Here is a 27,648-nt window from a genome sequence, read left to right as displayed (position 1 = left end):
ACAGGAGAATGGTATTTCCCTGTAGTTCTTCTGTGAGCAGGTCAGAGGCAGCAGGACCATAGAGGCAGCAGGACCACAGAGGCAGCAGGACCACAGAGGCAGCTGGCTCATACTACTTCTGTTTTAAATTACGAAACAAGTTACTTTGAAATATCTCATGACTATAATTTTATTACCATCTAAAAACACATTTCTCTTCACTTTGGAAAAATTCTGTGTTGTAATACTGTAAAATGTATTCTTATTGCCTAATTTTTTTTAGCTACCAGTCACCACCGGTGAGGATCTATACCAGTGGATATGTTGTAATGTCATAAAAAAAAAGTTGTTCTTTTAATAAGCCTAAATGTAAGATTTTTAGCATAGCCAGCAATTAGCGAGTGACACAATGTGCAATAGTGGAGCATCCATAACAGCTTATCCAGTACAGGGTCCCAGTGATCAATAGAAAATCCATCCATCCATCCATCCATGCATCCATCAATCCATCCCATCACAGCTTGTCCAATGCAGGGTCACAATGACCAATACGCCAATACACATCCATACACGATGCACTACTTAGGAAGTACAAGGTTGCAGTGGGACATAAAAATCCCAGCTCAAGAAGATGAATCTTGGCAGGAATTTGTGGTGTTTTTTCTTTTTACTAGGCTGAAAAAATACTTACTGGTATTTTGTCAATATGAGACGTATCATTAGACTGCCTATGAATTTTTCATCCTTTCAACCATAATGAACGCATTCCTGCACGCACAAATTGTGTGAGTTACTCTCACATTATCCATAGTGAGTTCCTGTCAGTGTATCGCAGAGCCGAGAAATGTAGGATTGTGGTCATGAAGTACAGCATCACAGCGGAGGTCATGAGGGAGGGAGGATGCGGTCCAGGAAATGGATAATGGAGGGAAGCAAACACAGAATGGGAGAATCTTTAAGGCACCACATTGAACACACCGCCTCACATGTGTCGGCTATAATTAAAACATCTTAGAGTTCAATAGTGGGCAGGGTTTTACTAGTCCGCGAACCCCTAATTATTGAAGCTAACTTTTTCATAAGTAGATTAGCATTTCCACTAAGTTTGAAAACTATTATAGGACCAATTAGTTTCTGTAAAATTTAGTTCCACTAACATTTTTAACTGGCTGATGTGAACTTATCAGGCTACAGGGAATGGCAAATAGATATTTCTCTTACAGTCAGTCCAGGCCACTGTGCAAACATGGAAATTGTCTAATGAGCTAGTCTACCAATCAGAACATTGCAAGACGCCCTTATTGTGATAACTATTTAAGGAGATTAAGAGGTGGTGTCCAGACCACAAGACCCGTCAATGAAAACTCAGAGATTTCTCCCACTTCCCAGTTTTGTTAACATTTATTTACAGACGAAAAAAACAACAGTTTCCAAGTGAAATAAGCAAAAGGTGGGGCAGACCAGATGGGGCACACATCCAGAAATGGCTTAGATGAAGCACAGCTCTGAGCTACTTGTAAGCATTTGCAAAAAAAATTTTTTAATTGTTTCCAAGACATTTATCCAGCTGTACAAAAAAAAATCATTTGAATGGTTTCCTTCTGGAATCGGCATCACAGTCATTCATTCTTCAAACATGGCTTCCTGTCAGTGACATCAGAGAGAGACAGGCGAATTTTACACACTGTTGGTCCCAAGCATGTCGATGATTATTTAACACAGCTCCTCAAGATTCGTGGCTTGTGTTTGATTCTCTGAGCCCATCACAAGACCAGTCATGTTCATAACTGTGCCGTGGGTTTTCAACATGTGAATTCTTCTCCCTAGAACTGAACTCTTAGCATGGGTTGGTCCTTGAGGACTTGCCTGATGTGTCCTTCTGGCAGCTGGCTCTGTCAGATGGTGATGGCCCGCTCATTCTGCTCAATGTTATCCACCAGACCCTTGGTGTCAATGCTGGTGGAACGCGAGGGGTCACTGTTAAAGTAGAGGGTGTTGTCGAAGGTGCACTCCTGCAGGATTGGCCTCCGCTTGTACAGGAAGTAGCCGGCGACTCCCACCAGAGTCAGGATGACGATCACCACGGCTACGGCGACTCCCGCGAAACTCTGGGGGGGCTCCTCAGGCTGAATCACTGAGAGACATGAGGGGAGATATGTCAACACTTGTGTTCACGCTAGAGAAAGGACTTCGAGTTCACTGTTGTCAATCTGCTCTAATTATTAATGTTGACTAATTTTGCCCACACTCTCAAAATTGCCCACAGTGTGTGATTGTGTCCTACGTTGCCTGGGACAGGCTACAGGTCCCTATTACTATGGCCCAGGATTAGTTGTTAGAAGATGGATGGATGGATGGATGGATGGATGGATGGATGGATGGATGGATGGATGGATGGGTGGATGGATGGATGGATGGATAAGTAAGCAACTATAATTAAAGTCACTTACCAGTTTGGGGTTTTTGTGTTGGGGGTATAACTGGAGATACAAAAAATGTTCACATAAATGCATCATATTCTCTATGTAAGTACGCTGTATGAAAATGAAATGAGTTTATTTCAACATTATTATTATCAACATTTTTTTTTAAACTAGCACAACAATCTTGCTCCTGAGCAAACTAACAACTGCTGTATAAAAGCTAGTGCTGTGTATTGCAGAAGTTACTACTGTAACTAATACAGCGACAGAGTACTAGTTAATAAAAGATAAGCTGCTGTTACATGTCAGGCAGGAGGTATCAATACAAACTGTTTGCATGAAGACACAGCTAAGACATGAACATTCAAGTTACTGACCTGTACAGGATAAATTAAGCCACACAGAGATCACTTAACTTAGATACCAAACCAACTAATATTTAAACCAAAAATGGTCTAAGAACTGGCTGTCCATGGAATAGAGGGCTGTCAAAATTAGCTGTACAAGTCACCTGCTCTGACCCATACCGGTGAACGTATCCGTCATACGCATTCCCTTACCTTTGGGCATCTTGCAAATGTACGACTTGTAGCGGTTGCAGTTGTTGTTGTTCCATTTGCCCGTGTCCGACAAAATCTCGACACAATCTTCGTTGGTTTCAGAGGGCTCGCCGACAAGCCATTCAGAGTAGTCCACCACACTGTTGTCGATCCACAACCAGTCCCCTGTGCAGTACAGGCAGTCCCCAAGTTATGAATAAGATCTGTTCCCTAAGTCTGTCTACGTTGGAATGGGCATATATGTGACCCATCACCACGAAATGAGTCTTATGGGTGCAGGTCTACTTCTGACTTAAGACTCATTTCGTGGCGACGGGTCACATATGTTTCTTATTTAAGTCAGTCAGTTAGTCAAATGTTTGTCTTACTATATAGCACATTTTACCACTCTGTACATATAAAACACTTAAAAAACACTTCCAAATACACTTAAACCTCTTGCACGTAATAATAATAATGACAACAACAATAATAATAGTCTAGAAATACCGATACTAACTACATACAGTGTTGTACTGTACCTCAAGCTGGCGAACCATAATGAAGTCATGTAATGTTATCACAAGCATCACAAAGTGGTGCATCCATTTGTTATTACAAACCGTTGTGTTTAAGCAGAATTCTTAATACAATAGACTTCCTGGCAGTCTTTTCATAAGTCGGACGTTCTTAAGCCGGCCACTGCCTGTATATACTGCCTGTATATACCTCTGTTCCCATTCAATTACAAGGCTTGCATATTCCCTAGTCTGAGCTGGTTTGAGTAGGAAACCCCAGCAACCCACAGAATGGGGGAACCCCCCCCCCTTCTGGGTGTCCATGACCTCATTGTCACCCTTTTAAAAATTACTTTTGGGCAAAAGAAGGAGAAAAAAAACCCCCATACCCTTTAATCAGAAAGGTTAGCAATTTAAATGGTCGTTCTTGAAAAGCACTTAGCCTGTTAAATGCCAAACCTTGCAGCTTCACTGTTTAAAGGTCTCAAAAAAGGGCCACAACTGAAGTAACAAGGCGGTTTTGTGTGAGCATACCCCCCCCCCCCCCCCCCCAGGAAGGTGTCTGTTACCTCCGTGGGTTTTGTACAGGCCAATCCAGAAGGCTTTTGTTCCGTCCTGCAATATGTCCAAGTTGTCTTTTATGAATTTGGCCTCCAATGGATCTTCGATGCTAAGCAAGGTGCCTCCTGTTGGTGGAAAAATAAGGAGTAATAAGCACAGATACTGCAAAATCCCGTTATAAAGGACTTCAAGGGAGCTGGCAAAACAGTCCGTTAAATCCAAGGTCCGTTATATCCAGAGTTGCTCTATGCCCAGAATACAACATTTACTCACACCACACCCCAGCAGACACACGTGTGGTATGCATTATTATATTGTACATGTAGTAATCCAACTATACCTGAGCAGATGCGTGACTATCAATAATCCCGACTATGTATCTGCGCTGGATATCACAGTTAAAGCCGAACAAAACTACAGCTAAAGGCAGCCCTGGGGACCAAATAGTTTGTCCATTATAAGGGAAACTCCGTTACATGTGAGCTATATCTGATGCTTCTTCTGCATGTTCTTAAAGGCGCACGACCAGGACCGATATTCCGTTATAAGCAAGTCCATTATATTGCAATTTCACTGTAGTATTCATTTGGGATTGACCAGCTCTGCTTAGTGTGTGAATAGGTTGCAGTGACTGTTTCCCTGGGAGGCATAAATTCTGTATGTATAATATGGCAATATATTCATGATAAATTGTCACTTGTCCCTCCTACACTTTATGTTATGTGATTGTTTACATAGTCGGCCTCTTTATAATTGATTTCTTTTAGTTGAACTACCGCAACATATAATGTACTTTTATACACAGTTTAGTTTGGTACATTGTTTTTGCCTCTTGTACACAATACCAGTCAAAAGTCTGGACAGACCAAGCCAACCAAAGGAGAGTGATAGTGTCACATCACATGACCTGGCCACCTGACCTAAACACAGTAGAAATGGTTTTGGGGGAGTCTGACCAGAGAGTGAAGGAAAAGCATCACAGGAGGCCACCTCATGAAGCTGACGTACAGTAGACGAGACAGTAGGGTCAGTCAGACCCTGGATTAATTGGGGTTAAGGACCTTGCCCAATGACTCAATGGGGGGGATCACTCTGCCAACCCAGGGATTTCATCCCGCAACCTTTTGGTTTCCAACCCACAGAGCTGCCCCCTCCTCCCCCAGACCAATTACATTTTTTTTGTTTAATACTTTTTCGGTCAGTGCATAATTACTTATATGTTATTTTATAATTTGAATGTCTTTATAATTATTTGAGAATAAAGTGACCAGTACAATCAAACCTTTCTATGAATAGGTGTGTCCAAACCTTTGACTGGTACTGTATCTTTTTTGTCTTGTATTTTGAATTATATCAGCTTTGGAAGTCACCAACATAATCTTGTTATGTGTAATACAATGAATATGAAACCTCTGAATGTCGAAACCATCTGGTTCATCGATAAAATAATTTAAGATAATTGTCCTAGGATCTAGTCACGATATTAGCCTGAAAACGACTGAAATGTCTGAGATGTGCAAAGTGAGCAATCTGCATCAAGGGATCGAATCCCACTCTGTGGAATTTGTATGTTCTACACGTTTAGGGCACGTTTAGCCTTAGGGTGGATGATTGATCGTACCCATGCGCATGCAGTCGATGGAGGCGTGAGCCCAGTTCTCCATCATGAGCATGAAGGCGTAGCAGTGGCCCCTGAATGGCACCCACGTCCTGCGCCTCTTTGGCTCGGGGCAGTTTCCCGGGAGCTGAGGAGCATCGGTGGGAGCGATTTCTGTGGCAGAGGGACACAGTGACTCAGGCTTTCTGATTCTTTTAAGGAGGTTCTATCTAAAAAGCCAATTTTAAAATATTTACTGGGAGAAAAACACTCAGCTTAAATGAAAGTGAATATAAGTGAATACACAGTCCCACTGAAAAAAGGCAAATTAAAGTCCATTTAACAATGTTAATTAATAATAATTAAACAGAATAAATAAAGCTATAAAAGAATAGGTTTCCTTAAACTGCTGCAAGAGCTTACTGACTCCATATTGGTCCTTACTGATTCTTATCAAATGCCAATATCTGTAGTAGAAACTTATGGACATTATGTGCACAGGGTTGTGTGCTTCTTTTCGTAGTCTTGTGATATTTCATTCTTTATAACCCAACCAGATTCTATTGTTCTGGTGGATACTCAAATTTAATACAATTTATTATTATTAGCAGGGGGGGCGGTATGGTGGTGCAGTGGTTAACACTGTTGCCTCACACCTCTGTGACCCGGGTTCGAGTCTCTGCCTGGGTCACATGTGTGTGGAGTTTGCATTGCTGGGTTCCTAAGCGTCAGGGGCTTAGTCCACAGACCTAATCTGCCCGAGGGTCATCATATTGAATTCTCTCACCTTTGAAGTTATGATCATTGCTGCACGAAAGATGTTTTGGGAAACACAATCCTGGATTGTGAGCATAGTTGGTAAAATATTTGACCTAAACAAATAATTCAGGGCTCGTTCAGATTCAGTTGGGGTCTCGGCCCCCAATACCCCAGGCTCATGACATTAGTTCATGAAAACATTAACCAAGTTACTCAGGTATTTGGTTGTCATTCGGTTACATTACCTTGCATCAACCAATCCTCAACAATAGGTCTTTGAAAAGAAGTTCGAGTCATGCCAACAGCTACTGATGGTTCAGTGAAGCTTGACGGGTCCTTGGCGGTTGTCTTACCGGGTGAATGCTTGCACAGGGAGTAGTGGCTCTCGCTGCAGGAGGCCGTCTTCCACTTGCCGTCGACGTCGATGTACACGCATCCTATGTTGTTGCGTGGTTCCCCTGGTGCCCAGTTGGAGTACCGCATCCGCCAGTTGTCAGTCCAGCGGAAATACCCGTTAGTCTGAAGAGAGCAGGTTCTTAACATGATATATACGGAATACTAGCTAAAATCCCAAACAGCCAGCCCTATTATAACTTATCCTAAACGACATCTATTTCAAAACCGTGCACTTGCACTGTCCACTGTGTTCTTTGCCTCGATTACTTATACCATTCACGGTGGGCACATACTATTTACAACATATAACATTAAACACTATCCATGACACTACAACACAACGTAATGCAGCACACTGAACGCTAATTACACACAGCTAATTACATTATTTACATGGAACACACCGGTCTCGCATGTCACGCTGCCCCATGGGTACCCCCAGTTCTAAGTATCTATTTGTCTGTCATCATCATCATCATCGTCGTCGTCATCACTACCACCACCAACAATAATATAAAAAATAATAATACAAGTTAGATGCAAAACTCTTCATAATGTAGTGCCTAACGAAGACAGGAGAAGGGTTTCTGGTGAGAATGGAGAACCGTGATTGCGTACCTCGTTGGTGTTGAGGCCAATCCACATTGACTTCTTGTGCTGGTAGAGGAACATTGACATGTAAGCCTGGGCGATAGGGTTCAAGATGCTCGCCAGCTCTGCATCGTCCGCTTTGCACTGCCTTCTGGACTCATCCCAGTTCATCGCCTGGGCCACCACCTTGTAGGAGTCATTGCCCAGCTTCTGATAGGTCTTGGGAAGCACGGTAGTTGCTGGGATATTTATCTGAGGGTCTGGACCAGGAAACGGAAAATCCAACAGAGTGCTTGAATGAGCTTGTTATTTTACCAGGTGGTTTTTTTTTTGGCATCAGAATCAGAATTCATTTCACTGATCGGGTACAACTGCATGTAATTGGAACTTTTGGCAGTACTGCTGCTTATATTCACCGATAACATAGAAGAACAAAGAACATCAATTAAGAAAAATAGATCAGTAGAAATAAAATAATGGAATAAAGGAATTAAATAGTGCAGAGCAGTGCAAGCTGTCTGATCCCCCGCTATTATTATTATTATTATTATTATTATGTTACTCATATCCTTAGCCCAACATCCACATATCATATGTGTTTTCAAAGTGTGTTTTAATAAGTTTACATGTATTTAAAGCATGTGGGAGGGGTATTTTAAGGCTTAAACTACAAAAAAAAATATTTATATGGTCTTTCTATATCGTGAATTTTCACCTTATTGCTCATGGGTCTGGAACGTAACTTCTGCAATAGGCGGGGGATCACTGTATATTGAATATTGAAATTTAAAAGTATGAAAATACATGATGTCCAGTACGTGAAAAAGATTAACAAAAAAGATGAGTGCAGAGTGAGTGGGGGAGTGACAGAGGCAGGGACAGTGTCAGCGGGGGTCCGAGGGCTTGTTGATGAGATACAGGAAGACCAGCCCCTTACAAAAGCCGGAAGATCTTCTGTCTATTAGATTGAGCATACATATCCAGATCTTTTTTATTAAGAGCAATTCCAGTGTGGAAACTCCAGGGAAAGTCTTTCCTTTACAAACATAAGTGCCAGTGAGACAGAGCAGGTTCCTTCATTTATCTTTGAAAAATGTTTCATTTACAATGTTTTAGAAAAATAAGAGAGCAGGTGTCTGTAGTGTCATCCGAAGAACAATGAAATGATGATGCCCAACGAGGCACTGAAAGTGTGGATCGCTTGAAAGACTCACCAATATTCCTCTTGCAGATGAATCCGCGCTTAGCTGAGCAACCTTCGACTTTCCAAAGTCCGGCATGGATTGTGGAGCCTCCGACCAAAACCACACAGTCATACTCCTGACCGGAAGGGAAACACACACCAACACTAACATCAAGCCATTGATGCATTATCATTGCTAATAACTACTGACTGTTGAGGGGAACAAACAGTCTGTACTGAAATCTAAAACCTGTGGTTTTTTTTATATTTTGTCTATAGAAAATATCATATCTTACAGTTGTTGCGAACTTTAATCTATAAACCATAAGCCAATCAGCAGGTAAATGCTGTAGGACAGAAGGACTACTTTTGTGCTGATAACTCTTTAAAATGCAAGTTGCAATTGAAGCCATTGCGTACATCGTCCTCCATGAATATGTTGCCGCGATCCGGCATGGATATGGGCTGGCCTTTGGCCCAGTTGGTGTAGTAGACGCCCCTGCCGTCTGTCCACAGGAAGCGCATCTCCCAGTTGATGTCGTTGAGGCCGATCCATGTGTTGGAGGAGATGCCACCCCCTCTGATGGTCAGGTATGCTGAAAGACAATTGGTTGGGGGGGGGGATGAGGGGATCATAAAGATAAGATGACGTTTCTGTATTCCTCATCCAGAAGGTTCTGGCTTCTACTCTCAAACTATCGATATTCCAGATATGCTGCCTAGATAGATCCAACGCAGGGGTGTGGACGCAGATCATCTTCCCTCCTCCAATCAACAACTTTTACTGTCGCCAAGACTCTCAGGTGTTTTTATCCCGGCATTGCCGCTCACCTTGTTCCTTTTCATTCAGGATGGACACTAAGTTTCCTCCCAGGTTGATGCAGTAGGATCTAGCATCTCGCCAAGATTTCAGGTCTGATTGAGATTCACCGAGGAACTTGTAGCACTGGATACACAAAAACGAACGAACAAAATAAATAACCGCCAACACCTTTACTGGAATGATTCAGGTGCTGAAAGGTACACGAGTTTAAGGTACTTCACCCGGGATTTCTCCTGCTATTCTGTAGACGGAGAGGAGGATCCGGCGCTTAATAACTCTCACCTTTCCTTGGAAGAAATTCCAGTCTGGGGGGCAGCCTCCTTTAGCCGCTTCGGTGGGGGCGGCAGTGGCATTAACGGGAACGTCTATGTTTCTCTTACAGATTGAGGGTAGGGTGACACCACAGTTGATGTCATTCCAGAAGCCTGCAGGCGGTGCAAACGATCCAGATTGAGCCCAGATAGACAGTATGAGATGATCACAGACACGATCCAGTACCAAGACACCAGTTAATGTGTACTGCTGGCTTCATTTTCCCAGCATGCTCTGGGCACCCCTACCCACCCATGCCCTTGTACATGGTCACACAGTTCTCGTCGTTGTTGGCAAAGTTAGGTTCGTTGTTCTCCCAGGCCACGTACGACACGGGGCTTCCATCCACCCACCTGCGGAGACACGGGGTGGACATGTGTCACACGTGACCTGAGCATAAAGCACCATGGTAACAATTAAAGAACAAATTTCCCAGACTCACTCAGTCTAATTAGTAAACACCATTTCTGTGACCTTTTGTAGCTTTGAAAATTTAATGAGTTCTTTGTTGGATTACATAAGGACTGGGCGAGTTTTGGTTTGTACTATGTAACATAGGACGAGGAAGTGTGACTTTAGAACATTGGTGATCTCATCTTAAAAAAAATGGCATGAGTGAGTTTTGAAAACTTGCATCTCAATTATAGTCATGTACAGTAAGCTCAACCTCTATATACATACATACACACGCACACATATACATATATGTATATATACATTCACGTGCACAAACACACGTACCCACACACCCACAAATGCTTCACCCAAAAGCAGTTGCTTCCTACTAATGGGTGAGATGGGGACTTACTGAAAGGTTTTATCCAGGTCCACAGTCAAGCCGATATAATACTGGTCTTCATTTTCGCGGGATATCTAAAACATGCAAGCACACGCACGTCACCCCATGTGACCGGTCATGTGACTCTGCGGGCATGCCTGGTACATTATTTATATTATCTGGCCATTTTATTCCGATATTGCAGTCTTGTCCAGGACTACACTGCTGTTCATCCTGTTGTCCACCCATGCATCAGCCCCACACCCCCAAAAATGTGGCAGAAGGTTTTAACTGTTCATGTAACCTGAAACTTGGTAGACACACTAGTCAGATTGGACCTAAATTTCATGTTACAATGTTACAGTGCACATAACTGAAGAACAAATTTCCAAAACTCGCTGGGAAAATCTTTTTTCTTTTGAGATGGAAGTGCCAATGACCTGAAGTCAGGCTTCCTCATGTTAGTGTTGGAATCCAAAATTTACAGAATTTAAAGTCCATTGAAATTTTCTCAAAAATGTGTCCCGTGGACTGACCGAGTTTTGGAAATTCTTCAGAGTTTGGTCCATAATTATCCAAACTCTATCAAGGCAAGCTGTAAAATCCTTCAAATGTATTACATTTGTTAGTGATAAAATTCTATTGACCCTTTCATCTTCCCTACTGATTATAAGACCAAAGCATGGTAAAATTTTATTCACAAATTAAATATGTAAATATGCCTAACTGGATCAAATACAAAATCAAATTTCTCTTTCTCTGAAACATAATGTTTAGAATTACCTTCATGTTGCTCTTTCTAGTCAGAAAATGTGTCTCTTTCCAGCCTGCTTATATAACTCTGACTCAGAAGCAGATCACAATCCAGACCAGTTACTGATAAAGCATAAATTTCACAGAAGGGCAAAGGGATGCAGATGCAATCCTCACAGCAACTTAAAACATAGGATTCTAAACTAATGTACAGCCATCCATCCAGGTGAGTCCCAAGAAGGACAGGGCAAAGGTCACACTGGACAGGAGACTCGTCCATCACACATGCTCTCACACACAGTGGGTGAATTAGAGCAGTGTTCCCCAACCCAGTCCTCAGGGAACCCTGGACAGTCTATGTTTTTGCTCCCTCCCAGCTCCCAGCCAATCAGGAACACCGAATACCCAGTACAAGTACGCTGGGAGCTGAGAGGAAGCAAAAATTTAGACTGTCCGGGTTCCCCGAGGACTGGTTTGGGAAATATTGACTTAGAGGCACCAAATCACATGAACTGCATGTCTTGGGAACTCATGGTGAACACGAGGAGAGCTCACAAACCAAACACATACAGAGCTAATGGTGGGAATAGAACCCCCAACACTGGAGGTGTGAGGTAGTGATATTCACTAAACCATTATGCCACCCTGCTACAGTAGCCCTTCAATGTCAGCAAAAATAGGTGTGAGTCCCACTATCGGTGCTGATGTTTGGAAATGGACTTCCGTTGGGTGCTTTACCTTTTTCCATAGGAACTTTCGCTCACTTTCCCCGGTGATAACCACCAGGTCACCAAAGTTCCTCTTACAGTAGGCTCTGGCATCATCTGCAGCTAGCTTCTGTTTGTTGATGTAATACTGGGTGTTATTGTACTCGATCCAGCCATCCTTGGTCACATTGTATTCTGTGAATGAATCAGCATCTTAACGGCGGAAATTGCGGCGTGGCGACTCGAAGTTCTTCCAGATGCTTCCGAACTGTGGTCAAGGAGAAGCCGGATGAATAACTCACCAGGAACGATGTTTGTTGGCTCTGGTTTTGGGGTGACACCTGGGGGAAATGAAGGGCAGGATTGCATTGGGCCAGCCTGGACAGCTTAACAGCTTGTTGATTGGTTGATGACAAGTTCATAGAATTTCTGATCAGTATTTATGTTGCTCTCTCCTCCATAACTATACTGTACTTGTACTGGTCATTCATTGGAAGCTCAGCCTAGCAGCACCTGTACTAAAGCTGGTTCCTTGACAACTGAATGCTTATGATTTATATCTGCCCAGCTTGCACCTTGTTCTGGACGAAAATCTCTGCCATTTAAGGCAATGTTGTTGAAATTGAAATTTGTGAAGTTAGGCCTCTACCTCCATAGCTCAATGGGGCCACTTGTGGGGAGGATAGTTTGGTTCTCTACCTTTGCGGATCTGGCATATCCAGCTGTTATAGACTTCACAGTGGCGGTCGTTCCATGGCTTTCCGTAGTAAAAGCTGACTTCTCCACACAATTCCACATCGTTGTAGTTGTTCGGTTCTCCATATCCCCAGTTTTCGTATGAAACCTGTTACCATTTATACAGTGAGATATTTTATTAGGAGCGTTTTGGACGTCAACAGGCAGCGCAACAAATAGCGCATTTGTGTGGAGCCCCCTGTAGGCCACAAAAAGTCACTACACTAGGGGGGAGAAAGGTGAAGACCTTTAGGGTCCCAGACCCTGGGGCGGGGGGCATGAGTGTGTGAGTGTGGATAATGTCTTGTCTATGTGTCCCTGACAATACCGTCCGCATGGGCAAAACTCACCACCGATCCGTCGCTCCATGAGAAGCCTCCGTTGACATTGAGAGCATTGATGCCGATCCAGGCATTTTCTGACATGGGGCCCCTTTCACAGAAATGCGACAATAGTCATTTGACTGGGTATCATTGTCGTTAGTATGTCATTAGTAGGGTGGAGCCATTTCCAACGGTCCAAGGGTCTAACGGTGACATCACTCTGCTTTCCCTCAAACAGAGTCAATTCCATTGTCAAACGCCGATCTACAAAACTTCCATGATATACTATTTCTGCACTATCTAAAAACCTCAATTTAAGTTTTTCTTAAAGGCTACAACAGTGGATCTTGCTCTGGCATTTGAAATGGGAGCATCATTATTTTGATGGAATGTTTAAAATAAACATAAATAAGAATAAAAATGGTAAAATAAATCTTCCAGTCTCAAGAATCTCCACACCATAGTAATGTTACATAACCTTATTTTTCCAAAGGTAAGAGTAGGCAAAAATGTTTTCCCCAAAGCAGAGTCAATTTCACTAACACTGGTAATCAAATCTTTGGGTGATTTGTATCATGGGCCATGTGGTGTTTGCGACACCGGCGAGAAACTCAGACCAGCTGGCCACACTCACATGATGTTGCCGTCAAGCTCGTTGCTGCTGTGAATGCTGAGCAGGTCGCCCCCGATGGCCCTGCAGAAATCCCGAGACTCGAACCAGGTCTTCTTCTGCTTCGTGTTCTTATTGTAGACCTTGAGGGCAGACAGGAAGTCCCTCCCAGTTAAAGACTGCCAGCAAGACATGTCCAATCAGTGATGAGCACAAGGCCCCACCTTAAAACAAAAAAAATATAGCCCTGCCCGACACACACAGGGTGGAGGCAGAATTCGATCCCCCAGCTCTGGAAGTGTTTAGGCTACAGTGATGATGTCACCACAATTAATAATAATAATTGATACTTCATTGATCCCTGCAGGGAAATTGTCTTTACGCCTCCCACAACTTGCTCTTTTTTCATAGAGGAAGTTGTCTGCGAAGGGCTGCCACCCATAGCGGCACCCAGGGAGCTGGGGGTTAAGGGCCTTGCTCAAGGACCCACAGGCTGAGGCTGGGTTTGAACCTGCAACCTGCTGATTACAGGCAAATTGATTACACAAAAATACGTGTAGCTAAGGCCCCAGTGCTACCTTCAAAATATTTAACAAACAAAAAGGAATCAACTTGAACTAATGAGATACATATAGTAAAATTATGGGTTTGACCCCCCTCAAAATTTGCTGGACCCCCTCTCGAAATGCATTCCTGGCTACGGACCTGCAATGAGAGACATGGAGCCTGGGATCATTAGGCCAGTGTTTCCCCACCCAGTCCTCGGGGACCCCGGACAGTCCACATTTTTGCTCCCTCCCAACAACTCAGCCAATCAGGAACATGGAATACCTGGTACACGTACACTAGGAGCTGAGAGGAAGCAAAAACATGGACTATCCGGGGTCCCGGAGGACTGGGTTGGGAAACACTGCTTTAGGGGGTGGGGGTGTCATCAAGGGGCACATGACGTGAATGGGGGTGTGAACATGATGTCGGAGCTCATTTACTGGCGGTATGAGACATGCTGTGTTTGAATGCTGGGGTTATCCAATTTGCACCTCTATTCCACAGCACGGACCCAAGCCCTTGGCTTCACCTTATAGCAGTAGTTTCTGCTTCCCAGGGATCTCCACTGCAATGGGCAGGTGAGCGGCGGTGTGGTGGGCGGGGCCACCGTGGAGATGATCCCCTCTGCCATATGCTTGCATATGTATTTCTGCTGGGTGGAGCAACTGATCACATCCCACAGGCCGGCGAGCATTCCGGTCGTCATGGCGACACAGCCCTGTTTTCTGTCTTTTTCCAAACACACATGACCCCCGAACCAAAGAAAATCTAGGTTAGGCGCCTTACTGATGAAAAGTCCAGAAACTCAAAAACCAAGGCTAATAGAAGTTATAGTACAAAGTGGACGACTGAGGTTCACAGAGGCCTTTGTGAAAGAGCGGATCGTGACATGGAGTCAGACACGATGCATGAATCTTATCTACGGAACTGTCCGGATTACAGCCCATGGAGGACGGTGTACCTGGCATCCCCACGTTAAAGTGAGTGAACTTCACATTCTTTGTGTTGGTCCACACGAAAGTGTGGCGGTCGGCGGTGTTCGACAGGCCGAGCCAGAAGTACTTCTCCGGCCTCAGTCCCACTAAGCTGACGAGGTAGGCATTTTCGTATCTGCAGATGAAAAGCAGGTTGGCATGAAAGAAAGCAGATCCGTCCCGACATAGACCCACCTGGCCCTCATGATTCGTGCCCGTTTACCTATTGATGACGTCGATCAGGTATGAATTACTGTTCTGGCACATCACTTTTGCCTCATCGAAGGTTTTCTTCTCTGAGCTAACGTAGTAGCAGTAAGCACCAAATCTGGTCCATCCCTGGAGGAAAGTTCAGTTAGATGGTCTGCGATATTATTCGACATCCTGTCTGCTGTTGGGCAACCACATTTAAGCACAGGTTCATCACTCCCTCTAGAGCAGTGATTCCCAACCCAGTCCTCGGGGAACCTTAGACAGTGCATGTTTTTGCTCCCTCCCAGCTCCCAGCCAATCAGAAACACCAAATTCCCGGTACAGGCGCACTGGGAGCTGAGAGGAAGCAAAAACATGGACTGCCCAGAGTTCGCCGAAGACTGGGTTAGGAAACACTGCTCTAGAGTGTGAAGATCACACTCTATAGATGAGATTAAAGCAGTGATTTTTATTTATGAATGATGATCAATTATTCAAGGTACAAACACTAAGTCACTTTTCATTACACGTGCACTAATAATCTGTTATTTTATTATATTTGTGATAGCTTAGTTATAGTTATTTTTTACTTGTAAAGAGTATGAGTATTTATATAGTTATAATACAAAGTATTAGTCATAGTTATTTGCACTATTACTTCTATTACTATTACTTCTGTTCCCTTTAAACTCTTTACCTTACCTTTATTCCTATTGTTGCACTGAGAATGTAAAGGACAAAAGGATTTCCCTCGGGATAAATAAAGCTTTTTCTTATCTTATCTTATCTTATCTTATCTTATGAAGCTGATGTCATTGTGTTTGTAATCACAGTAACAAAGATATGAGGTCATCTTTGTAAATTATTAAAGAATAATTCTTCTACTGTACTACTTTTTTCAAGACCCTATTCTATCCTATCCAATCCCATCCCATCCAGTACTGGAAGTCCAGAATGCCAGGCTGGGGCACACCCTGGACAGGATGTCAATCTATGATAGGACACAGACACACACACACATACACACACACACACACACACACACACAAAATCACTCACTATGTGACAGTGGGAAACTTTCATTAACAACCTAATGCCTTGGACAACTGGTGATTAGACATGTAGTCAACAATCAAGGGTGGTTTCATCTCAGGAGCAAAGCCCACTGAAACAGGGAGAAATCTGGCCAAATCTTGTCATTCGTTGAAATACATCTCCCAGCATGTTGAAAGCACCTGCAGTCAGGCAGGGAAATGGCTCCTAATGGGGCCTGTTCCGTCACTTTAGTCATAGCTGAAGCGCCCTGCGCAATGTGATACATGAAATTTTATTCTTCATACAGATAAAAATTCTAGCAAGGCCCCATGATAAAACAGGAACACAGGAAGGTCCCCAAACCATTAACAGTATAAATCCAGCTCCTTCCCTCTGTGTACACCAGCAGATACACATAATCAGAACCTTTAGTGAATCACCCCTCTTAGAATAGCAAGCTGGTTTGTAACATAAAGGATTTCCTAGCATTTGTTAAGTTCTGGGGATTGTAGCCAGCTTCCACAGACACCATATCCTGCTGAGAATGAAATGTTCTTATGGAACTATGGAACATAGATCTACACTTGGGAACTAGTCTGGTCATCTCACTTAGGCAATCTCACACAGAAACTCTACTCACAGGCTTGCAGCCCTCGGCCACAGTCACAGAGGTGCCTGTTTGCTTGGTAGATGCTTTCTTCTTACAGATATATCCAAACTCCTTCTCGCACAGGTGGTCTGCCCACTTTCCTTCCTGGGAATAAATGACATCAGGGGCATGAAACCGAATGAAAGTGAAAGAGAAATGAATTGTTTAACAATTTCAAAGCTTTAACTCATATGTCCGTCTTGAACTTGGGTCTAAATAGAATGAGTCAGAATTAACTCGTACAGATAGTCCCCAGCTTACGACCAAGATTTGTTCCCTAAGTTTATCTTTAAGTTGAATCTGTAGTTAAGTTGGGAAAAAAATGCAGTATATAATGATGATGATACTACAGTAATATTAAAAATAATTACATGCGGTTCAGTTTTCATGGAGCATCACAAAGTAATGTGTACATTCGTTATTACAAACCATGGTATTTAACCAGAATTTTAAATATAATAGCATTTATGGAAGTCCATTTCATAAGTAAGAACTGTCCATAAGTCGGACGTTGTAAACCCGGGCACTGCCAGTAAACTGTTAACTAGCTATCTTTTCTACTAACATAGTTAACGGAATTATAACTAATTCACACTTCATATGATTCTTCTCTGATTATTACATGGGCACCCAAGGATTACTTTTGCCCCTTCATACAACCTACATATGATGTTTCCTTACTCTTTAACCAAAAGACATCATAACAAGCAATAATTAAGTTGGTTGACTTTTCCAAAATTTAATCACGGGGCATATTTTCCCCTCAGGTGTGATGTGAAGTGATAGGAACAGAAGGTCTGACAGGATGGGATAGTGGCAGACTGAGGTTGAGGCAGGACTACAGGTTCCAGGTTCCAGTGTCTGGGGTTGGAAATACCTTTCCCTTGATGAGCACACAGTCCTCCTGCAGGCTGACCCCATGGCTTGGCTCACCCACTTTCCAGTTGGTGAAGGTCACATGTGACCGATCGCTCCACTCGAACAGCATGGGGGTCCGCTGGTCATTCAACCCAATCCACAGCTCATCACTCTCCACTGCAGCCGGGGGACAAACGGTAACCTAAACATGACGTCTCAGACAGTCCGGTGTATAACCGTCTGCAGTGAAACATCGTCTAAATTCAGGACAACTTCGGGATCTGCATTAAATATGGCAGTGCTTGCTTCATAGAACAGTCGCTATTCGGACTGGGTCCATTTGTTCTTTATCATTCCCTGTTTCAAAGGAGGTTTGAACAATAGTTTTGAGCACCAATACTGTGTGCTCCAATACTAATGCGCAGTGCTGGGGAAGAATTAGTTACATGCAACAGTGTCATGTAATGAAATTGCAAATGTAACTGTAATCTGTTACAGTTACTGAGAAAAACTAAAACAACTAAATTACAGGTACTAATCAAAATGTTGGTGATTACAAATGGGTTACATCCAAATATATTTTGGTAAAAAAATAACATTAGTTGTATTGCTTTGCATCTTTTCACTGTGCAGAAATGCTTTCTTTTGGCATATTTCCAGACAGTGTTGGTCAGCAAAGACGTTGGAACTTTTCAGCTTTATTGTTCAATTTAAAAAACTTATGGTATGGTATGGATAATTCATCTATCCTCCATAACGATTTATCCAGTGCAAGCTGGCCATAGTGAGCCAGAAGCCTATCCCAGGAAACACAAGCGCACAAGGCAGGGGACACCCTGGACGGGGTACCAGTCCATCGCAGGGCACAAGGCAGGGGACACCCTGGACGGGATGCCAGTCCATCGCAGGGCACACAGTCTTCAATACAGCCATGCAATATGGACGGTTTAGAATTCACCAAGTCAATTAAGGAAACCTCAGAACTCAGAGGAAACTAGCACACACACAAGGAAAGCATGTAAACTCCACAAAGCCTACAGCGCCACCTACTGAGCCACCCTGAGCATAGCTGTTACACCGTGTATAAATCACAAGGCTGTCCTGACTCACGGTAGCCGAGCTGGGAGATGACGAAGCTATGCTCTTCGATGTTGTGGAGGCTGGCCAGATCTCCGCCCTCCTTATGGCACTCGGCCAGGGCATCTTTCCACATCTTCTTTGTGCGCTGGATGTAGTAACAGCGGCCGGCGTATGGCACCCAGTGACTTGAGCAAAAGCCGGGCTGCTCCGTCACTGTGGCGAGGAAATCAGCCGCGTTAGAAGGTGGGACTCTGCCTTCGAGAGGTTAAGCCAACTTGTACACAGGATGAATTACCTTAAAAAGGCTTAATAAACTGTCTGTCATTGCAGGGGAAATGAATGCAATATTATGCCATGCGTATCTGTAGATAATGACAGTAATCATCCATCCGTCTTTCAATTGCTCATCCTGCTCAGAATCACAGGGAAACATGTGGCCTTTTCATAGAGCAGGAGGATGAGAAAGACTCGCTATGGGATGCCAGTCCATCAGAAAGCACATGCAGACATAGATCACACACTTAGCCTAACTGCATGTCTATGGACCAGGGGCAGGGAACCAGAGTACCTAGAAGAGACTCACACGAACGAAGAATCCGAATCCTTTTTATTAGCCAAGTATATAAAGGGAGGATATGCTATATCCCCAGACAGAGCCAACCTGCCAGCCAGCAGCAAGACAATACGACAATCATAATAGCAGGCAGCGTTCCTTAATCGTGACAATAGCTTAAAATCATTAGCAGTCCATGACGTGAACTGAGGTTAACGCCTTCTACAGGAGATCAGAGGACAGCCATTTCTTGCCTCTTGTAGCCCGGCTTACCAGAGGGCAAAGGAGTGAGGCTGGTGGAGTTCCCTTTCCGGCAAATGTACCCCAGCTTCTGGGAACAGGAGATACCTTCCCACTTGGAGGCTTTTCCAGAGTTCAGGGCAGCACAGTTCATGCCAGGCACAGAAGATGGGTGGCCTGTTAACACAGACATGATTCTCAAATAAGATATTTAATTCGCAGTCATTCCTAGCTGTATGTATCTTTAAAGATTTCTGCGGAAGTGGCTGCTTGGCACTCATGAGTACCGGCATTTCCCGAAGACGGTCTTTCACCTGGATAGTACCTCAAGGTGCTCACCTGGGGCCCAGTTCAAATATCGGAATGGGTTGCCGTTACTCCACTGCCAGCCGCTGCCGAAGTCCAGGCTGTTCAGGCCAATCCACAGCAATGAACCCAAAGTGTTTGTAAGTCCTTCGCAAAACACAAAGCATCCAGGTTCTGTTTTCTGAGTATTCATAGTAGCTTATCGTAACACGCACCCAACAACAGGTGTTAGTCACATTACAAACCATCGCATGATAGAGCTGTTACTTTTCAGAGGCTTAAGGTTAGGACAAAGTTTGTCTGTCAATAATTTATGCTCACATGCAGTGCATCTGGGTGAATGGAAATATAATCCATTATTATCAGTCTGGGGGCGGCATGGTGGTGCAGTGGTTAGCACTGTTGCCTCACGCCTCTGGGACCCGGGTTCGAGTCTCCGCCTGGGTCACATGTGTGTGGAGTTTGCATGTTCTCCCCATGTCGTCGTGGGGTTTCCTCCGGGTACTCCGGTTTCCCCCCACAGTCCAAAGACATGCTGAGGCTAATAGGACTTGCTAAATTGCCCGTAGGTGTGCGTGTGAGAGTGAATGGTGTGTGAGTGTGCCCTGCGATGGGCTGGGATAGGCTCCTGACCCCCCACGACCCAGTAGGATAAGCGGTTTGGAAAATGGATGGATGGATATTATCAGTTTGTCATGTTGTACATTGCATATAATTATACATATGCAGTCTTATACATATACAGTACAAATCTAGATGCTAAACATGGCGATTAAACAACGTCACCAAGAGTTCATGGCTGATGTATTTTTTTCTGTTGTTCTGTAGGTGAATTCATGCTGGTTATTCGATTGTACAGAAAGGACGAGCTTCATTTATTTGAACCTTTACCAGCCAACCCTTTATTTTGAAGACAATTCCGACTACCTGAAGCAGTAGCTTTAAAATACATTAATCTTAAGTGTTGAGCATGGCACCTTTGAGCAGCCATTAACGTGTACCTCCTGGAACCATTTCCCGGAGAGCAGATACCTGCGATGTAGGTCTGTTCGTGCAGCTCCACGACGCTCAGCAGATCTGCACCTTGCTGCTGACAGCTTTTGCGGGCTTGGTGCCAAGTCAGGGTGGCCTGCATGTTCCTCTGGTACAGTACCCCCGTAACCGGGTCGCTGTCCCAGCCAGCGTTGGCTTTACAGGAGAACAACAGTCCAAGGGAAGAGGAGAAGAAGACAAGCTTATCTACTATATATTGGGCTTAAGGAAACCCTTTTTTGGCCCAAAGCCAACACACTTATCAAGTGTCCATGACCTGGATGAAGAACACATTTGGATAATAAAATCAGTTATCATTGTCCTGAAAGTGGACACATGGACTTCCTCTTCCTGACACATCACCAAACCTGGGGGGGGGGGGGGGTCATGAACTCTTAGCTAGCTGAAAGAAGCTCTTCATGTTGAAGTTTCCTTAGGTCAGAGACCAGATGCTGCCAGTGGCGACCGATTTATAATCCACTCAAAGGTCACACAGAAACAGGAAAGATACACTAAAAAAACAAATTCAACCGCAACACTGTACAACAATTATTTTGAACATTTGATGAGGCCAAGTCTTCAGCGAAGCACAGCCAGTTGTGTACTGTGCAGTCATGCTGGAGTTTACTGTAGCTGCATATATATATATAACAAATGTATGGGAGAAATGTATGGAATTTTTACAGGACAAATGAACCACTGTTGGCTTTGCAATCACATAGTATTTGCACATAAAATCATATTGATTAAGAGAAAATGTATCTGTGGTCAGGAATTTACAAATCGAAGGAAGATTCCCTCTGTGGTTTGCTGTATCACAAAAATATGTTAGGACAACCCACAGGCCCCCCTCCCCAAATACATACACACAGAGACTAAATTTAGTACTCACATTTGGTTGGACAGAATCCCCACTTCTTTTCTTTATCATAGTCAGTGTCCATGGAGCACCAAAGGAGGCCATCTGACCTACCAGCCAGGGTGCACTCAGCATACCATTTCTGTTCGAACCTAAAAGGGAACTGGCAGGGACTTCCCAATCCATTGCCACCGATGGAGAAGATCTCTACGAAACAGCCAGGATGATTACATTAAAATACATGACTCTGGACTTGATGCAGATAAAGTGTGGACATACAGTGCAGCAAACGAGAGTTAGCTAGATGCAGGAAAAAGTCTGAACTGTAGGATGGCGAGAAGTAGGACAGGAAAATGGACTAGATCTTCGAGATTTCCACACAACTATTGCTTGTTTTTCCAGAACTTAATCACTCAGCCCCACAGCTGGACCGGCCATCTGGCATACTGGGCATTTTCCTAGTAAGCCAGCCAAAAAGCCCTCCTCACTAATGCGCACAAATTTATCGTGCCCCCCCCCCCCCCCCCCGGATTCTTCACACCTGTAGGGTTTATTTCCACCCTGGCTCTATGTGTGAGAAGTTTACACCCTCTCCCTGTGTTTGTGAGAGTTTCATCCAGCGGCACTGGTTTCCTGAAACAATCCGGATGCATGTGTGCGTGATAAAGTCAAATACACTTTTCTCAGGAAAACAATGAAGGAGAAAGCTGTAAACCAGCCGAACCAGTGATAAAAACAGACTAATAATACTGCCTATCTTGCTATCCTGTAGTACCAGGAAAGCCCATTTCCTGTTTCCTATGGCCTCCATCAGTTCATACCCAAGCAGCTACAGACTGTATCTGCTAGAATCTTGGCTCTTCAATCGACCCCATAGAGAAACTCTCCTCTTAGATCACCAATGCTGACCTTTAACCACAAGCACTGACCACCATCACAATCCATTAGAACACCATTACTGACCATTAGACCATTACCGGGCTACTATTACAGGTCCATTACTGACCACTGGACCACAAAAAAAAAGAAAAAAAATGCAAAGAAAAAAACAAAATGATACATTTAGTTAAAAATCTTATTTCAGCAATTAAAGTATAGAAGCATTTAAAAATGAATTAAAGTCAATGGGTGAAAATTCGAGGGATGAAAAATAAAGGATGAAGGAGGGCTGAGCAGATGAAAGTTGGCTGAATACTTTTGAGCTACACACTGGATGTCTTCAACAAGTGTGGAGGTTTTATATTGAAGATTGACTGAATGGGACCATTTTGTAAAATGTCCCCTATGGAAAGAACTTAACGAAAAGAAGGATGAAGAAGAGGGATGCAGGTGAAATATCAAAAAGAATAATAGAAGCACACTTCTCCTTAATGGCTGGAAAATTTGAGAAGCGGAACAGAGTTTCTAGGTGGAAAACTGTATGAGATAGGAGCAAAAAAAAATTAATGGGAATAAAACCGGAAGATAAAAACGAAGGAATGAAGAGGTGTTAAAAGAACACTGGCTGTCTTCATAAAGTTTGGAGGTTTTATGTAGAAGATTGAGCGAATTTCCCCATACGAGTCCATGTGAGAGAACATAGCGATTGCTGTGCATGCGTATAGCGATTGCAGTGCATGCGTATAGCGATTGCTGTGCATGCGTATAGCGATTGCAGTGCATGCTTACAACGATTACAGTTAGCGCTAACTGCAGCTTTATAATGCAAAGGAGCGACGACAAATAAACAGGTTTGTTCCAAGAGAAGCACTACCAGCTAACCTACTGGGTAACACTGGTGGCCACCAGGGCCGTCTACTTAGTAAGTCAGTTTCACTTTGTCTTAGGCAAGGGGTGCCAGTAGTAAATAATAATATCAATAGTAACAACAACGGATACTTTATTGATCCCTGTCGGGAAATTCGTCTTCACTCCTGCCCCAACTTGCTCTCTGTAGGTGAGAGCAAGCAGGCCACAAAGGACAGCCACCCATAGGAGCACCCAGGAAACTGGGGGTGAAGGACCGGGGATTTGAACCAACAACCTTCCAATCACAGGCACAGAGGCTTAGCCCACAGAGTCACATCCTGCCCCACAAGCTTCACATGCAGGGCTGGATCCTGAAACAGGCAAACCAGGCACCTGCCTAGGGTCTGATTGGTACGCGGGGGGCCGGACATGGAAAAATATGCATTATATTTATGAATACATGAGAATAAGTACATGATGACATAACTGAGGGTTTTAGCTAATCCAGACTCAGGTCACATAAATGTGAGTAGCAAGATCTATACATTGATAAGGAGGTAATATGAGATAATGAAGAAATATGCTACCATATCATACTGAGCAGTGTTTTGTTCGCACTACTGTGCTAGTAATAGGCTGCTGTCTGGTTGTGTCTTTATGAGTTCTTATATGAACAAGCAGTATTTTGATGGGAGGGGGCCCAAAAATGGGCTTTGACCAATAATGGTGGGAAGGCCATCAATCTCCCTTACCTTCATAGCCCCTAGAGCAGAGGTTCTCCTGGGTGCCGTAGATCTGCCAACGGCTCCAGGAACCTGAGCCTTTGTAGATCATCATGTTCTTCTCGTTGAAGTTGCCGTAGTTGAAGTGGAGGTCGGCTCCCACCACGCCGAACAGGGTCTCGTTCTTGCACTCCCACTGTTGCAAGTTGCTCTTCTCATCGCAAGGGTACAGCAGCACCTTGACCCAGTCTTTGAGGCTCTGGGCACCCAGGCAGAGCTTCTGCGAGATGCTGAGCATCCGTGATCCCGAGGCCCAGCGAAATTGCTGAGCACTGTTGGACGGGTTGCAGGCCATGACCTGGATGGAGTTGGCGCTGAGGGCCACCACACACTTGTTGTGGTCCAAGTTGTAAATCAGGAAGGAGCTGCTATCTGTGGACCACGCAGGGGAACAAGGGTCAGATGGGTAGACATCATTCCACACTATTTTTCTGCTATGCTCAAGTCAAACTCACCAGGCATAGATCTTGACATGACAGAAGGCACAAGCCAAGACACTAAGGAGATCACCTGACATCCAGGATGATTATTAATACCCTGTACCTGTGGTCTTGGCAAGAGCTTTATTGCTAACTTGCATGCCAAGAATGAACGTGGGACATAATGAATCATGGAATTATTCTAATTTCGATGGATGTCGAGGATGCAAGATTTTAACCATCCTCTGTACTTCTGTTCTTAATTTTGGAACTAGTCTTCGGCAATGGAAGATGATGTAAAAATGGGTGCAAAAGAACACAGGCACAGTCAGGAACGCATTTGAAAAAAAAACCCTGTCAAAACCAGTAATGGCTATGCTGATATGTAACTATTCATATCAGACATGTACTAGTAGTAATTACTGACTGTCATTGGGATGATAGTCAGTAATTACTGTCACATCTCCATTTTTGTGTCATAATTAATGTTTCTGATGTGCTATATTCTTCTACTTAATTAGAAAGGCAGAGTACAAGCTATAACATTTAAATGATATCAAAGATGTGGCCATTGAACCAGAACCATTATTAGAAAAACAGGATTCAGATCAATTCCGAATCAGGGCACCCGAGTGTCATTTATGCTGAAAATCCATCATTTTCCCAAGAAAAGCATCGAAGACTCATGGGAATGTTTGGAAAAAACCCAGACTCTTAATCTGAATGCCAAATCCTGGAACATGGAAAAGCTGCTTTCTGGCTGGTTAAATATCAGCTGGGTGCACAAGTTTAATATCAAAGTAAATTTCACGACAATCAACTAAAACTCTTTGCATTTCCGATTTATTGGAAAAGTGAGAAAAGCTGTAAATGTAGCCATACACCGTGCATAGCCAGTAATCCAGTGTATGGTTGTAGTTACTCTTCCTGCACAATAATGCCAAAAACAAAACCGTAACTTAAATAAGAATGAAACTTACCTAATTGAAAAGTGAGGTGGAAAATGTGGACAAGGCAGAAGAGTACGACCAGTGGAAAGTGTCTCATGGTACCTGCCGCATAGTTCTCCGCACGATCCTGATGAAAAGGCACTGAGGCTATCGCCAGTTAAACAGGCCAAGGGAAGCTCTCTCCTAATGATCAGGTGCCGCCACGTGTCAGACTGGGCGCGAGTCGAATCAGCCTCCCCCCTCTTAAAGCGGAGGAAGCCTCCCGTCAGGATGCAGCGGGCTTCGGACAGGATGAGGGGGGCGTTTCCTCGTCTTGGAGCGAGAGGGCAGAGAGGCCGGTGGAGAGCAGAGAGAGGGCTGTCAGACCCTGGAATGGAAATCACAGGCCCAGCCCGATGGGGGTCTGCATCACGCAGTTCCATGCTAGGCCAGGGGGGGGTGCTGTTTTTCATTTAATATCGCCTCTGTCCTTTTATTTCTGATCATCAGATAACAGGTTCAGGGCCGCCCACACAGGGGCAGAAGGAGGACAACTAAAATAAACAAATATAAAAAAAATGCAGCTTCTATTGCTCTGCAGTGAAGGCGCACATCATCTCTCAGCTGTATTTAGAGCAAAACACATGGGGCACGTTCACGTTCGAGTTTCCCCGGGTCGTGGAGGCATGTCAGGTATGAAAGAATCGTGTCCTCACACCCCTGCGGTTGCCGGGGAGCAGCTCTGAGCCAGAACCATATGACCACACACAAGAGGACTTACCTTCGTGAAAAATTCCCAGCAGTCAGGTATATTAAGCTTTTTCAGTAGTTCCACATCTATGACTCAAGAAGACATTTGACTTGAACATCATTCTTCTGATAAGAGCAGAACTTTTTTTTTTGTATTAAAATCATCTCACATTTTGATGTTGCTGCTAAATATTTCAGCAGCAAATCTGTTCAAAAAAACGTAACATACCTGTTAACTTTTTTTTATAATGACTTCATGACGCCAGGTGCGCTCATGTTACAGCAGGTGGCCAGCAGGAGGCAGTAGATAGAACTCATCTAATAAAACTAAAGGGGAGGAGTTTGTAGGATCAGATGAGCTTCTAGGCTCCCATGTGCCCTGGATGTTGATTGGTGGATTTGCAGAAATAGAATTCATGTTCATGTTTGAAGTTTTGTATATTTAACCTTCATCTCTGTTCTCATTAGACCCAGTCGCAGCGACCTTACTGGAGGGGTTTAACCTTTTATACTTAACCGCTTTTGTTTCCCATCCTATTTCCTGTTGCTATCCTGCACCTTTCCCCACACGGGATTAAAAATTTACCAGAAATCAGGAAGTCCAGCATCCATCTTGGAGAACAGCAAAACATTCTCGAAACACGGCTGCGATACATGATGACGCTACCTTCCGTAAGCTACTCTGCATGATCATGAGATAGTGATAACAGTGACAGACTGCAGGATGTGCAAGCGAGGATGCACGATAGACAGTGGACCTGGAGTGCATACATCAGTGTGGTGCTGCTCCATGCAAAGCTGTTAGGATCCACCATCTTCCATAAGCCTCTCCAGTCACAATCCCTATAGAGGCATTAATATGCATGTGCATTTATCTAGCACCTAAGAGAACTATAAGAATAAAAAGGTTGTACATAAAAACTACAGTACTGTTATACAAATAGTGACCATGCAGTGGTAATGATACAACATGTAAATAAACAGCAGCATAAATAACGTTAAACATATAGTCCAGTGCCCTAAGTGCACTGCATCGTCAACTTAGACTCCATCCAGCTGGAAAGGCGGAGATTTTATCCATCCATCCATTTTCTGTAACAACTATTCAAGGTAACAGGGGGTCCAG

General features: G+C 43.8%; 1 protein-coding gene across 2 annotated transcripts; it reads right to left on the bottom strand.

Moving 5' to 3' along the window:
* Positions 1 to 1,361: 1,361 nt before the first annotated feature.
* Positions 1,362 to 26,005, bottom strand: LOC125724026 (macrophage mannose receptor 1-like). Of its 2 annotated transcripts, XM_049000879.1 has the most exons (31): positions 25,824 to 26,005; positions 24,395 to 24,796; positions 21,948 to 22,121; positions 21,056 to 21,211; positions 20,057 to 20,170; positions 19,751 to 19,894; positions 18,955 to 19,137; positions 17,864 to 18,021; positions 16,978 to 17,091; positions 15,334 to 15,449; positions 15,098 to 15,246; positions 14,666 to 14,865; positions 13,612 to 13,730; positions 13,005 to 13,086; positions 12,619 to 12,763; positions 12,222 to 12,260; positions 11,951 to 12,114; positions 10,490 to 10,554; positions 9,934 to 10,034; positions 9,652 to 9,794; positions 9,378 to 9,492; positions 8,967 to 9,142; positions 8,578 to 8,683; positions 7,391 to 7,623; positions 6,730 to 6,895; positions 5,642 to 5,791; positions 4,029 to 4,145; positions 2,963 to 3,127; positions 2,430 to 2,459; positions 1,842 to 2,113; positions 1,362 to 1,619 (listed from the first exon to the last, which is right to left on the bottom strand). In XM_049000879.1, exons 1-30 carry the CDS (start codon positions 25,888 to 25,890, stop codon positions 1,875 to 1,877), a joined length of 4,332 nt encoding a protein of 1,443 aa, XP_048856836.1. In that variant the 5' UTR covers positions 25,891 to 26,005; the 3' UTR covers positions 1,362 to 1,619; positions 1,842 to 1,874. The 2 variants fall into 2 exon arrangements, with proteins under 2 accessions (XP_048856836.1, XP_048856835.1); XM_049000878.1 differs by having other exon boundaries at positions 1,362 to 2,113.
* Positions 26,006 to 27,648: the final 1,643 nt, after the last annotated feature.

Source organism: Brienomyrus brachyistius, unplaced genomic scaffold (assembly GCF_023856365.1).
Source record: "Brienomyrus brachyistius isolate T26 unplaced genomic scaffold, BBRACH_0.4 scaffold54, whole genome shotgun sequence".
NCBI lineage: Eukaryota > Metazoa > Chordata > Actinopteri > Osteoglossiformes > Mormyridae > Brienomyrus > Brienomyrus brachyistius.
The sequence above is the reverse complement of the archived record's forward strand: the minus strand, read 5'-3'. Positions and strand labels throughout refer to the sequence as shown.